The sequence below is a fragment of the Puccinia triticina genome, chromosome 18A, assembly GCF_026914185.1.
Source record: "Puccinia triticina chromosome 18A, complete sequence".
Lineage (NCBI taxonomy): Eukaryota > Fungi > Basidiomycota > Pucciniomycetes > Pucciniales > Pucciniaceae > Puccinia > Puccinia triticina.
In genome coordinates, this window is record NC_070575.1 from 1,613,835 (window position 1) to 1,627,122 (window position 13,288).

Here is a 13,288-nt window from a genome sequence, read left to right on the forward strand (position 1 = left end):
AAAACTAGAATTGGCCCAACCCACCCCATCTGTTCAAAATTGGGGCATTCAAAGAAAATCACATAGACCTAGAGAATTACAGTCTCACTGTAGGCTTACACCATAGTCAAACTTTGCAACATCAAATCCATAAGCCCTTAAAAAAATATGTGTCTCCAAATGGCTCACCAACCTACTGCTTACCAGAAAACTCATACACTATCAATGCATCTTGATCTCACAGTAAGTATTTTTAATTTTCCATGATCAAGAACAATTCAGGATTCAAGCTCAAAGAAATATATAAATCTACAAAGAGAAGAACAAACAAACCTGATATTTACAAGAAGAACAAACTAGATATTTACAAAAGACACAAAATTGTTTGTGTTTTGAAGAGAAACACTGGTTCAACTATTCAGCCAATACCATACGCTGTACCAGGATTCCCCAGAGTTTGGATTTTCATCAGAAGAGACAGCAATTTCAAGGTATTTAAGTGTTACATAATGCATTGTAAGCAAATTTCATGATCCCTGATAAGATCTTTTCAGTCCTTCCAATTCCTTCTGGATTGAAATGAAAACTTGATTGTGCCGCTGCAATATTCCATTCAACCACAACACTGGTTCCGATAAGAAGGTCCCACTAAAAGCAGAAGTGATAAGTTACAAATTAACCTCAGGCCCTTGTGTGTATGCAAATCCAAAAAACAGGTTGACTTACTTTTAGCAGGACATGGATAATGTGGCTTTATACAGTGGGGCCCTGGGTCCACTCGCCCATGCTGCTTTGGGTTCTTGTTATAAGGACCATCATAGATAAGTGAATTTGCGGGGGGAATGCCAATAACTATTAAGGTTGCGAGCAACATGATTGTCAAACGGGATGATAACATTTTATGTACTCCTATTTATGTTTTGAATCAAAGCTTCTTTGTCTATCTTGTAATTCTTGTGATGCTGCTTATGAAGAAATCTGTTGTACTGTAGCAATAAATTTGATCTTATCAACTTCTTGAATGATTTTGTGGCAGAGAGAACGCCACTAACTACCCACCCGGACCAAGCTTTTATCTCTAAAAGGGTTGACTTGTTACCAAGTGCAAAGCCGTACGAGACAGGCTCAACGGAGTTGCTTCATCGCACCGCTTGGCGCCGGTTGCTTGGTACTTCAGCATGAATTGATTGAATGCACCATGGAAACATCCACTGCCATCCTCAGTGACCAGCATTGAGGGTCGGATTTGATTCTATGAGGTGCATACTTGTCCTTTCGAGATCGAGTCGGTAGTAGTGCATGACCCCCCTCTTCACTCTGGCGATCGCTATTTATTTCTGAGCCCCCAACCCTTCAATGGTTACTTACGAAGCTGTTGCATGTAGATCAAGGCTTTCATTTTGTCTACAACTTGGTGCTCCCGATTCCTTTGCAACGGCGATTCATGTCAATGGTCTTTCGAAGCCTACCCACCGTATTTGGTGGCCATCCGGCACTACTCTGCGAGCAAGCAAGAGCAGTGGGCTTAGCGCCTCAATGCCCACTCCCCTAGCAGCTAGGTTCTGTCTCTGCTCCGGGAAAGGTTTGATTGTCAACAGTGAGGATGAGCCTCACCTAGATGTTGCCCAAAGCCGTTTTCCCTCGCACATAGTCGGCCCCTAGACCTCTGAGACAAAATATGGCTCACCTGATAGGTTGGGCCCTCTGGCCATCAAGACTGTGTCAGTTACAAGAGTCTACAGGGCAGGGCGGCACGAGTTGCTGCATGGCGCACCGCCGTGCCGCCGCCCTGCCTCCTTCCGGTGAAACCCAGTTGTTTTCGTACATAGCGGGCGACGGTCCTCCTCATGCCAGAACGTCGCAGGCCAGTCAACTTGGTATTTTGAGACTGCAAATCCATTTTGTTCATAATCAGCCAGACACTCTAGGAAACGTTATGTATGTACCCACAGTTTCCCATCTTCTATCAAAGCTCGCCGCCCCATTATAACATTCTGTGATTTTCCATCCCAGTCGTCTCCCTAGTGCTTTCAAATCACCATGCAAGTGCTCCATCTCATCTCCGTATGCTTGGTCGTAGTTCTTGGTGTCGTATCTACCGACGTGTTAAAACCCCCATCCGAAGACGGCTTCAAGTGCTCCAAGGAAACCGTCAAAAATCAACCCGCGACCGTGGCCTTCTGCGGCAGTCCGGAATATGGTGATATGAACAACCTTCAAACACCAACCTCATTTACTAGTTGTATGTTCCTTGATTCAACCCAAAGAAAACCCGCAGCTCACTCCTATTGACCGGACGCAAATTCATTCTATTTTTCTGCTGTTGCAAAAGTCATGCTGGCAACTCCGATTGCGGATCACTATGTGTGTATTCCTCGCGACCGGTTCAAGCTGGAAAAGTATTGCTGTATACCCAATAAAATGGGAGAGGTGAGCAGAAAGAAATCTTTCATTTTCAATTTTGTACGTAGCTTATGAATCTAATTGCATCTTGTTTGCTGTTGGTCACCAGACTTCTGATACTCCACCATCAGCCGAAAAGGTAACACAAAATTGCAAGAAGCTTGTGGACATTAAAGACTGATTGAGGCAATGGCAAAGACATGGCTTGCCGGGTTGACTTCCAGAGATTGTTTGCTATAATTTCAACAATTAACACCGTGCGCATTTCTTACCCAATAGAAATTTTACCTTGCCACTGCGCAAACTACCTGATCTCAAAATGAACGAAATCAACACAGTGGAAAGAAAGATCTGACATAATTCCTACTTCCATCTTGAAATATTGTTCCTGTTTTTTTTTTTTTTTTTTTTTTTTGAAGAAACGTGGATTTACGTAAATGGAAAAAAATCTGCTATGATTCTGTATTGAATGTGGTCTGCTTAGCAGGAATTTCATTGCCCAAGTGAAATTTTCAGACATGTTTTTTGAGTGGGCCAGGAAGACTCCCAAAGCTCACGTAGGAATTTCTATTTGGACTTGACAATTTCACTGCATTGAATTTAACCTACAGTGGTTCTTTGCGTCAGCATAGCGTTAAGAGAACAGACGAGACCTTGACATGTATCACATGATGCGTGGCTAGCGCGCTTGACTTGATAGGAAAGAGGAAGAACCTCATGAAGTTGTTTTGAGGTTCAGTCAAGTATTCTACGTATTAATATTAAATATATGCAATATATGGGTTTTCTTCACTTTGAAATTATAGTGAATTGTCTGTAAGGAACAGCGAAATAGAGAACACTCAGCAGATATAAACCTTAATGCCTCCCCATTGGCGATTGCGGTGAGAATAAGTACATGGTCACTTTGATGGTTGGTGGTTTTGATCTGATTTAATTTATGAGAACTGATTACATTTTCAGCAGGCAATCAAGATTGAGACAAGGATACAATCAAACAACTACGCGATACTTTTGCCGTTCAATCCGGACACAAAGCAACAAAGAAAGAAACGGAAGCGGATCAAGAATAAGTAGAACGGGTTCTTTTTACAATCAATCGATGACAGAAACTTGATTGATGAAATGGGTTTTATGGAGGTGGGCAAGGATAGCAGAGTGACGTAGCCAAGCTCCAATCTAGCTTAAAACCAATGATACAATGGTCGGCGAGTCTATGATAATAATAGAAATAAAAAGAATGATAAACATAAATCAAGAAACGAAACCGGTGTTTCGCACTTCGCTTCCATTCGAAGCCTTTTGATAGTGCTTCTTCGCTTTGACAAGCTAGGAAGAATTGTTGGAAGAGCCGCGAAGCTCTTGGATTTTGCATCGATCTGATGGGAAGAGCCGCGACCACGCGAGGTTAGCTCAGGTAATGAAAGGGGGGAAAAGCGAGAAACTTACAAAAGCTCTCGATGGATTTGATAGTGTCTATCTCACTACCCGCATGTACAAGGTTGATCAAGGCAGCGTCTTGGGCACTACCGGATACACTGGGCCTGCGATTTTGAGAGCTACTCATGACGCTGATTATACAGCCAGCCCTGCAAAGAAGAAAAGTGATGAGATGACGCCTACATGAATGTCGAACAAGCAGAATGAGAAATTACCTGTGAATGTAATCCTCGACAGCTCTGGGTAGTTCGAAGTTGATCACAATGCTAGGTTGATCTTTCGAAATGTCGGCTAATGTTTTGGCGAGTACATCGTAAACGACCAGAACCTTCATAGACTGGACCCTGGAGTCATCGGACGACTCGCGCGCCGCTTTACCAAACTTGGCGAGCAAAGAATGACGGGTCGCTGGACCCATGTCTTGGTGCTAAAATGCAGTCCGTCAGACTAACTGTATCGAAGAGAAGTCTCGCATTTGCAGGTTGATGAGCTAGACTTACTAAGGCGATGACATCAATGTTACTCTGAGCTAATGTGCAGCTGACTACATCCACCGAGTCGACACTGTTGCAATAGACAATCACAAGCTGTCCTCTACCGGCTCTCAACGAGCTAACCTCTTGATCGTAGAGCAAGCCGATCAAAGACCGAAGTTTGCACTCCCGCAGATTGGGCGAAGTGAATGAAGGAGGGTCGACACGATAATAAAATTGGGAAAGATGTCGGAGAAGTTGGTGAGTGCTTGTGCTATTTCCGTTTCCAGATTGATTGGTCCATGGGAATGTAGTGAGATGGGGAGTTCGTGGATCGCCAAGATCGAAATTGGAAGTCATCGGTGTCAAGGCAGAAGGAGTATTGCAAGAAGCCGAGTTATTACTTTCTTCACGGCGGACGATTACCTTGACACGTAAGTTCAGCGATCGGGCGTAGGCGAGAACATCTTGAGGCACCGTACAGCTGAAAATACAGGTTTGGCGACCAGAGACGGCCATCCTACCGTCGCTGCTGCAGATTGAAGAGGCCGCCGAGTTTTGAGGGGACTGGCGGAGTTGAGTAGAAGGCCACTCTTCGGATGCGCCATTCGAAGTAGGCGGAGAGCTACTGATCTCTGTATCAGATTTAGTTGACATCGATGGAGGAGTTGGTTGTCCGATATCAAAGGGATGAGGTGCGACAGGAGAGTTGGAAGGCAAGAAAGCCATTAAGCTTGTCACCATATCGGAGAGGTTTCGCGCAAGCAGTTGATCCATCTCATCGAGGATGACGCAAATGAACGAGGCATCGAAGGTGTAACCGCGAAGTCCATTGACGGGATCCAAAAGTTTTGATGGTGTACCGATAAGAAGATGAGGTTCCGCGTGTTGAGCCGCGCCCAAGGGTTCCGTGAGGTCCGCGGTCGGCTGCGTAGCGCCGCAATGTACAATCTTGGGAGGATGAGGAAGAAGAGCAGCAATACCACGGGCCAGGCGGTGAGCTTGTGCGGCCTCGTCAAGAGTGGCAGTGATTACCAAGACTTTGACGCTAGTGTTACATTTGCTCGGAGCGGCGGATGAGGCTTTCAAGGACGGTGGGCCGTTTGACACGTTCACAGATCCGTTTATTTCGTTGGAGATGAGTTGGAGAGCTGGAATTATGTAAGATTGGATTCGCTCTTGAATAGGATTTGATTGCGATATAAGGTCCTTCCCGAGCAACATATTAGGGATCGATTTCTGTTGGGTTTTCGAAGGGGGGCCGACTCTGATAGCGGAACGGTACGAGATCAGTTAATGTACTTTTGTTTTTTGTTTTTTGGAAAGAAGAGCAGAAAACAGCTTACCCGAATCTTACAATTGCGCGAAGCACATCACCACCGACACCCAACTGTTCCCATTTTCCCGCTAGGGAGTTCACCGGAGACGCTGGACAGGTACCCAATGACGGATCGTGAGGCTGGGGAATTCAAACATGACGAAGAATGCAGGACATCGTTAGGGCGCGATATCTAGAGATCCTAGTCGAAGGAAACATACTCACGAGAGGGCTCATGGGACCGGACGCAGACACCGGAGTTGCACAGGCAACGGGGGAAAATAGCCTCAGGCGGAGATGAGGATTAGGACGCGAATGGGGGGCGCCTAGTTGCGGCTCAGTCGGATTGTTGCTCGGAGGAATCGGAGAGGGTAATGAAGCGGGGATGGTCAAGTTTCCGGGATGGCGCTGGCCGGCTCGCCCGAGAGGTGCCTGCGGAGCGTTAGCTTTGTTACCGTGCGATACAGGAGCTGAACTACCAGGGTAGAGTGATGCCGGAGGAGACGGCGGAGTACCGTTGGGTCCACATGGAGGAGCGATGCGAGAATTGATGAGCGGCATGGGAATGTTTGCCGTGACCGGTCCATTGGGGGTGGCCAGGAGAGTAGTGAGGAGCTGAGACATGGTGGTCGAAAGTACATTGACTTGCTGCGACAAGGAATGAATCTGCTCATGATGAGGCAGAATGTCGAAAGCTGTTAAGCCGGGTGGAGTGATGGTCGATGGGATATCTGAATCTGGAGCCACCAGGACGAGGGGCGAGGGCCTCTTGAAGTTGACCGGCGTGGGTGGAGTCATAGGGGGCGGCCCGGGGACGAATGGCGTAGCGTTTTTGTTGAGGGAAGGCTTGGAGGCGAGCAAACTCTTGAGGGACTCCACTTCGTTCCGCAAAGAAGATATTTCCCGCTGATACGCGTCATGCATAGCAGGCAACGAGCCTTCCAGCTTGGCAAGCCGATCTTGAAAGGAGCCGGGACCATTGAATGGACCAGGTGGTTGCGCGGGAGGCGACATGAGTCTGGTGACCAGAGATGCGGAGAAATGGCGAGGATTGTCTCTGTTGAGGGGACAAGAAATGATGAGTTGGTGATGTGCATTGGGGATAGAATCGACAAGGGACTCACACAGAAGGTTGGTCGGGCTGTTTGGAATTGAAGTGGGATGAAGGATATCTTGACGGAAGGATAGGTTGGTAATGATGGGGGCGAGACTTGGGTGGAATAAAGGAAGATGCCATTGAGAGTTTAGGTCCTGAGGAAAATTAGTTCCTGCTTGTACACGGAACTAGTGGATACAAGGCTATTTACCAGTGGTAGACTGGGCGTAGAAGCGTATACAAATAGAGCAAACAAATGGAGTCAATAGACAAGATACAACTAGGGCTCAGTGGCGGTGGTGGAGCCTGAGGGAGCGTGATTTGAGCCTAGATAATGAGTCAAAGAGAAAAGCGAGCGTAAGGGGACGATAGGGAAGACAAAAATCCGTATCAAGCCCAACTTGTCAACGGTCCTCCTCCAATAGCAGACAGCAGACTATTTATGATTTATCGCGGCGTATGCGCTGCTCCAGGCTGTTGGTGAACTTCAATTTCAAGCCTTTGGAGTGGAGGATTAAGTACGTGCGGCGGGAAACCACCTCGAGAAGTTTATGACAGTGTGACTGAGGATAGCTAGGATATGGACCTTTCCCTGGGATGTTGTGTATACTGGTGTCGGTCTTCTGGGGGGGGGGGGGGGGGGGCTAGAAATGTGAACTCGTAAAGGGCTTATAAATCCGTTCGGGAGGTGAGATGGCTTGTTATATATAACCTAAGCTATCTCGATCCCCCTTCGCGAGAGAAGAATCAGATTATGGGTTGAAGAGCGTCGGAACGTGTCGAAGCAGCACCTCTGCAAACCATCACGAATCAACCAATCATCAGGGAGCGGCAAAGCGTTAAGCTTCCCTTTAGTATGAGGGAGTGATGTAATTTTGAACGGGAGATCAAATCAAAGGTTAACAGGTTTGTATGTAACCCCATAGATTTGAAAACGAAAAAACAGCTGGAACGCTCTTCGGCTGAACAAGCTACGGTACAGGCACATCTCGTGTTAGTCGTGGGAACTGATGATTTCAATTGGCCAATATTAGCTGGCAGTCATCCTGTCGACCGCGATTGAACTCGAGCGTGTATTTGTCAATGGACTTGAGAAAGTTGGCGATCGTGGATGGCGGTACGCATAGTATTACATATTCATTTTGTACTAGCGATGAGAGTGGTGTTGAGCCTTGTTGAGCTCTCGGCTCGGCAGAATTGTAGAGATCAGATACTGCTAGCACCAGCTACAGATGTCGCCCTTACAAGCTCGGAAGCCTAGTATTCGAGCGGGGCTGAGCGGAGACCACCCGCCAGAGGAAGCACAAACAGAAAGAGGTCCCTTCTAAAAATAAATGGGCTGGAGCCTGGAGTGGTATGGTTGGTTCATACAGGATTTTGTTTGTCTAGTCACGATGGGTCGATACATCATCTCTTTGACCAAACTGAATTGTCTGTATGCATTGCAGTGTATTGCCTCTCATGACCACCTGTTACCCCATGTCACGTACGTCTTTCCACCTTCATGGGCTCTCGTTTCCTTGTTCAATTGTGGGTTGAGGCTTTCAACTTCAAGCTTTGCACCGCTGGACTTGTAAATACCCGCAGGTGTATGGCAGATTAGAGATTGCTTCGGTTAGATGAAAATCAGCAGCCAAAGTGAACTAGGACATCTCGAGCAGAAATCTCTACAATTTGAAAATCATCACCCACCATGGTCTCCGAACAGTTGCTCACTTGGATTAGGGGGGTTCATGTTGAACCAAAATGTTTGCTATGCTATTTATTAGTTGCTTATTCACATTTCTGGTCAAGTCTACATATTGGATCTTGCTTCTTGTAAAGGGGCCAAAAGTTTATTGTGAGGCTTGTTTTCATCTCTCCCCTTTGTGGTCTTAAACCATGTTTTTCAACAATGGAAGACTTCCCGTAGGATCTACGCCCCCCGTACAGACTAAAATTTCACAGATCTAAACCTTACTTGCTGGTGAAAAGTGATTGAGATCAAGTTCTCACCAGCCAGTAAGGTTTAACCTGGCCTAACAGATCTGAATTTTTAGCCCACGGGAAGTCATCCAATGTCAAAACTCACCTGGGTTTTTGGGTTTGGAAACATGAATGAATCTCAGAGACATGCAAAATTTTCTCAATGACTGTTGAGAGTGACCGGAAACTGGCTTTCCCCCCTTTTTTACCCAACTCACCCACGCCCAGGGCATGCAGCAATGGTGAAACAGATACAATACATGTATCTGTATCTGCCTGTATTTGTATCTGTTTTGCACCCAATACTATTTATTTGTATTGTATTGAAAGACCAATACTATACAAATGTATTCAAACTTTGGTATCTTGTTGCAAATACAGCCCAATACAAGATACTGTATTTTTATGTTTTTTGATAGTTTTTCTGTATACAGTCCACAGTGGCCAAAAACAAGAAAATCAAGTTTTAATAATTTATTGATACAATACTATGGTATTGTATCTTCAGGCAGATACAATACATTTGTATTTGCAATTGGAGGACTTCCCGTCAATCTGGAAATCCAGATCTGAGCCGCCAGATTTCAGATTTCACAGGGAAATCTTGGTCCCCAAAGCTCCCCAAAGGGATCCAGAGTTCCAGAGTTCCAGATTCCCCTGCGAAATCTGGAATTCCAGATTTATTCAAAGTTGACGGGAAGTCCTCCATTTTGCATTTTTCAACAGATACAATACACAAGTATCTGAAGATACTGTATTGTATAGTATCTGTTTCACCGTTGCATGCAGCAGCACACCTGGCTCACCCAGCTCCAGCTGTTGAAGCCAATGAATCTCAAGATACCTGATTCCTGAATCACAATACACCTTTCCAATTGGTCCACTCCCCTTGAATAAGTTAAAAGAACCACTGTGTTTGGGGCCTTGGCAGGCATGGAGTCAGGGGTCTCAAACCTAGACTTAGGTTTGGCACTTGGCACCTGGCACCCAGGGCACCTTCCAGCCCTCACCGGTACTGTGGGTGTCTGAATGAAATTTCCTTCAGGTACCCACACCCACCACAGGTACCTGGGTTCAAAGTGCCATCCTTACAGGGTAGGGATGTTGCTGGGTATCAATTGTGAGGTCCCCATGCCTTTAGGCGGGTTGCCATTGTAGGTACCCGTCTATGGGTGCCCACTGCTGGGTGCGTGTGCGGGTGTCTGCTTTTATTAGAGTGTTGGGCAGGTACCCGCACCTGCCACATATAACTGGGTGTGAAGTGCCATCCCTAACCCTAGTGAAATTAGGGGTTCATAATTGAAATTTTCAAAAATTTGGGATACATTTTAAGGTGTTTATGAACATTTTTTTGAAACAAAATGACAGGTTGCACTAGGGGCGTGAGTGGGTGGGGTCAACCTGAAATGACCCGCAATGCAATGGGTTCTGGATTGTTTTTGGGCAGCCTTTCAGGTGTCCCTTTAAAAAACCAACCCAACCTATTGAGACCCAAGAAGATAGCCAGGTTGTGTTTGGGCAGGGTTTTTTTTCATTTGGGTTGGCCCATGAACCCAATTAAGACCCAAGTGGGGAAGTTACTAGTAGTGCAAATTGCAAATGTTGTTGCAGAGGAGATACTTTTCTGCATCAGGAAAGTGCTGTGGTTGGGGGAGCCCTGGGGGGCCTACAGGCATGCAGACTACTGCAAATCCACACCAACAAACTGCCACCACAGACCACCATCACCACTATCACCACCCACCACCAGCACCATGAGGCACTGATTCTTTTGAGACACCAACAGGTGACCCAGAGCAAATCTGCCGCCACTGCCATCCCAGCAACAATAATCCATACTCAATCACAAATGATGCACTCAAAAAATCAACCCAAATTTGTTTCATCATCATCATCATCATCAACGGAAATTGAATCTACTGAAATCAAATTTACTCAATCTGCATCCAACACTCAGAATGAAGCAGCTACTCCAGGAACATCCCAGAGGAAACCAACTGAAAAGGAAGCTTGTGATACCAGTAACAAATCTGATCAAGTCTTGAATCCCATGTTTCATTTTTCTTTCTCAATTCTACAGAAATACAATTTTATTTTATTTTCTTTTAATATCAAAATGTACAGTCTCATTTCTGAGCTCTCCTCAGCAAAAAGGCTTGGGTTGACCCAAGACCCAACACCAACTACTTGTAAATAGGTTTGGGTTTGGGCAGTGTATTTGCACTTTTGTCCCAACCCAACCCAACCTGACCCAGTGTTCCATTTGAGTTGGGTTACCGTTTAGGCACCATTTTTCAACCCAAGCCCAACTTGTTTACACCCCTAGGTTGCACTGATTTATCAGCATCACCTACTCCTGTGTGTCTGACCAAAATTTAAAATAAAAAAAATGAAATAATAAAGGCCCTAAATTTACAATCAAAACTTATAAGCAAGTGCAATGTGAACTAACAGGTCAAACTCAACAAGAGCCCAAGAGACAAGAAAATCCTAAGAATGGTTAAGGGCAGAGAGCACACTTCTTCCCCCCCCCCAAGAAATCTTAGAAAAATTCCCCTCATGTGAAAACCATTCCATCAAGTCAAATCTATGTAGTGGATGACTTCCCGTCGTCATTTAGAGAGCTCTAGATGCCCCTCTAAATCCTAAATTAAGACACCTATCAAAAAATCAACCAGTGCACATGAAATCAATAAACTGTAGGGTTGGGAAAACACTTCTCTTTTTGTCAAAAATTAAGAATTTGGGTGTGTAAATTGAGATCTGGGAGGCTCCCAGACTCGACGGGAAGTCCTCTAGTATCAGGCACATTTGCACTGTTGTACTCTTGCAGCCTAGCAAAAGTTTAACTCTTATTAACATAGGAAAGGAAACCGTAAGGTAGGATTCACATGAAATTTTTTAATCATGTTAATTTCTCCTTACTCGTGTCTCTGAGATTTGGATCCAAATCTCAGATACACAAACTGAAATTGGTTTACTCTCTGAATTGTACTTGTTATAAAATTCAGATGCATTGGTATAATAAATTTGTGTATTCAACAACAATGGGCCTAAGGCTATACTACACTGTACAATAACTCCCCAGGGGAGATATGTTCCCACTCCCCAGGGAGTGCCTTACCGTAACTTTTTTCCATAACTGTGCTGGAGGCCTTTGGTAAAGAAATATTGAATAGGTATGAACAAGACTGGAAGTCAGCTTGAAATCAGTTGGAAATCATCCTGAAATAAACCATAACTTGCCAAGGAATAATCCCAAACTCATCTGGAATTCATCCAGAACTCATCCAAAATATAGGCCTTTCTTGGCTCCATGACCAGTGTGTCCTTTTCATGGGGATGTGAAAGGCGCAGTATGTCATATTGTCCCCCTCATGTACTCGCGTACATCAGGGGGACAATTGGTGTCTCAACACAAAGTTGTTACTTTTCATGTGGCTGTGAAAGGCCCATCCTGTGATATTTCCACCTCAATGTACGCGCGTACATTAGGGTGACTATTAGCAAAGTGCAAAAAGGTTCACTTGCATGTGCCCATGTGGATTTTGAAAAGCAAAAAAAAAAAAAAAAAATCACAATCATTTTTGTGAAGAGGCCAGGATATGTGGCCAAACTGGGGTGGCACTGCAATCCAACCTTGACTTACCTCAGACTTTCACCCCAATACAATAGTTTATCACCATTTTTTTAGCCAAATTCAAATTAATTACAGCATTTCCAAGAAAATGGGTTTCACTAATTTTACTGCAACATTACCACATTCCAAAATTCTAAACCCAATAATACCAAGTTGAATGTTACTTTAATTTTGTACATGAGGGCATATAATGTGAATTACAAGAAACTCATTTTTTTTACAGGAATTACATTCAAGAATGGCAATTTTGCTTTCCTATCCTTTGACATCATCAAACAGGAGCAATTGATGAGTTGGACTTGGGTGAAATATCATTTAATCATATTTTTTCCTCTAGTTGTACCTAGAAAACAAAAGAATTCTACGCAACATTGTGTTGACTCCCAAATCAATTCCAACTGACTTTTGAATCACTTCTGCATCCTCTTCAATTCATTTAGGGATGAGTTACTGATGCACATCAGGCTCACATCTGACCAAAACTCACATCAAATTCAGCTCTGGCACTCCCTGGGGAGTGGGAACATATCTCCCCTGGTGACCAAGCTGTGTTTTTTTATTCTACAGGGCTGGGTGTACCACCCTATACTAATAACTGTACTAGTATTGGCCCTTGCTGCAAGTGAACCGTATAGTTTTTTTTTTTTTTCTGAAACAAAAAAAAGACAGTTATAGTAACATTTTTTGCCCCTGGTTATTATGATAACACATTTAACCAGGGGTAAACATAATGCAATGACCTGTGGGCTCCTGTGGGTGCCAATTTTAAGCACCCAATATCATTCTTGAACATGTTCTGGCACTGCTGAACATCCCCCACCAACCAAAATGGCTTCTGAGCCACAGATAAAACCCTCCATTGCCAGCAACAAAGATAATTGTGGCTATGCTAATTGCTACTAATCAGAAAGGGCTTATTTGGGAACACCAGGTAGCTCTTTTTCTGTTGAGATATTTTTCTCTGCGGCTGCAGA

At 44.7% G+C, this 13,288-nt stretch overlaps 3 protein-coding genes across 3 annotated transcripts; 1 reads left to right on the forward strand and 2 right to left on the reverse strand.

Moving 5' to 3' along the window:
* Nucleotides 1-2,019: 2,019 nt before the first annotated feature.
* PtA15_18A206 (uncharacterized protein) lies at nt 2,020-2,563 on the forward strand (the record flags this gene model as incomplete). Its single annotated transcript, XM_053164722.1, has 3 exons — nt 2,020-2,221; nt 2,312-2,409; nt 2,492-2,563. The coding sequence occupies 3 exons, from the start codon at nt 2,020-2,022 to the stop codon at nt 2,561-2,563; spliced, it is 372 nt and encodes a 123-aa protein (XP_053028703.1).
* A 1,148-nt stretch (nt 2,564-3,711) lies between these two features.
* PtA15_18A207 (uncharacterized protein) lies at nt 3,712-5,850 on the reverse strand (the record flags this gene model as incomplete). The annotated part of the gene is made up of 6 exons (XM_053164723.1): nt 3,712-3,761; nt 3,832-3,971; nt 4,038-4,249; nt 4,323-5,562; nt 5,642-5,754; nt 5,839-5,850. The coding sequence occupies 6 exons, from the start codon at nt 5,848-5,850 to the stop codon at nt 3,712-3,714; spliced, it is 1,767 nt and encodes a 588-aa protein (XP_053028704.1).
* A 238-nt stretch (nt 5,851-6,088) lies between these two features.
* Nucleotides 6,089-6,850, reverse strand: PtA15_18A208 (uncharacterized protein; the record flags this gene model as incomplete). The annotated part of the gene is made up of 3 exons (XM_053164724.1): nt 6,089-6,261; nt 6,477-6,670; nt 6,738-6,850. The coding sequence occupies 3 exons, from the start codon at nt 6,848-6,850 to the stop codon at nt 6,089-6,091; spliced, it is 480 nt and encodes a 159-aa protein (XP_053028705.1).
* Between the last annotated feature and the right edge of the window lie 6,438 nt (nt 6,851-13,288).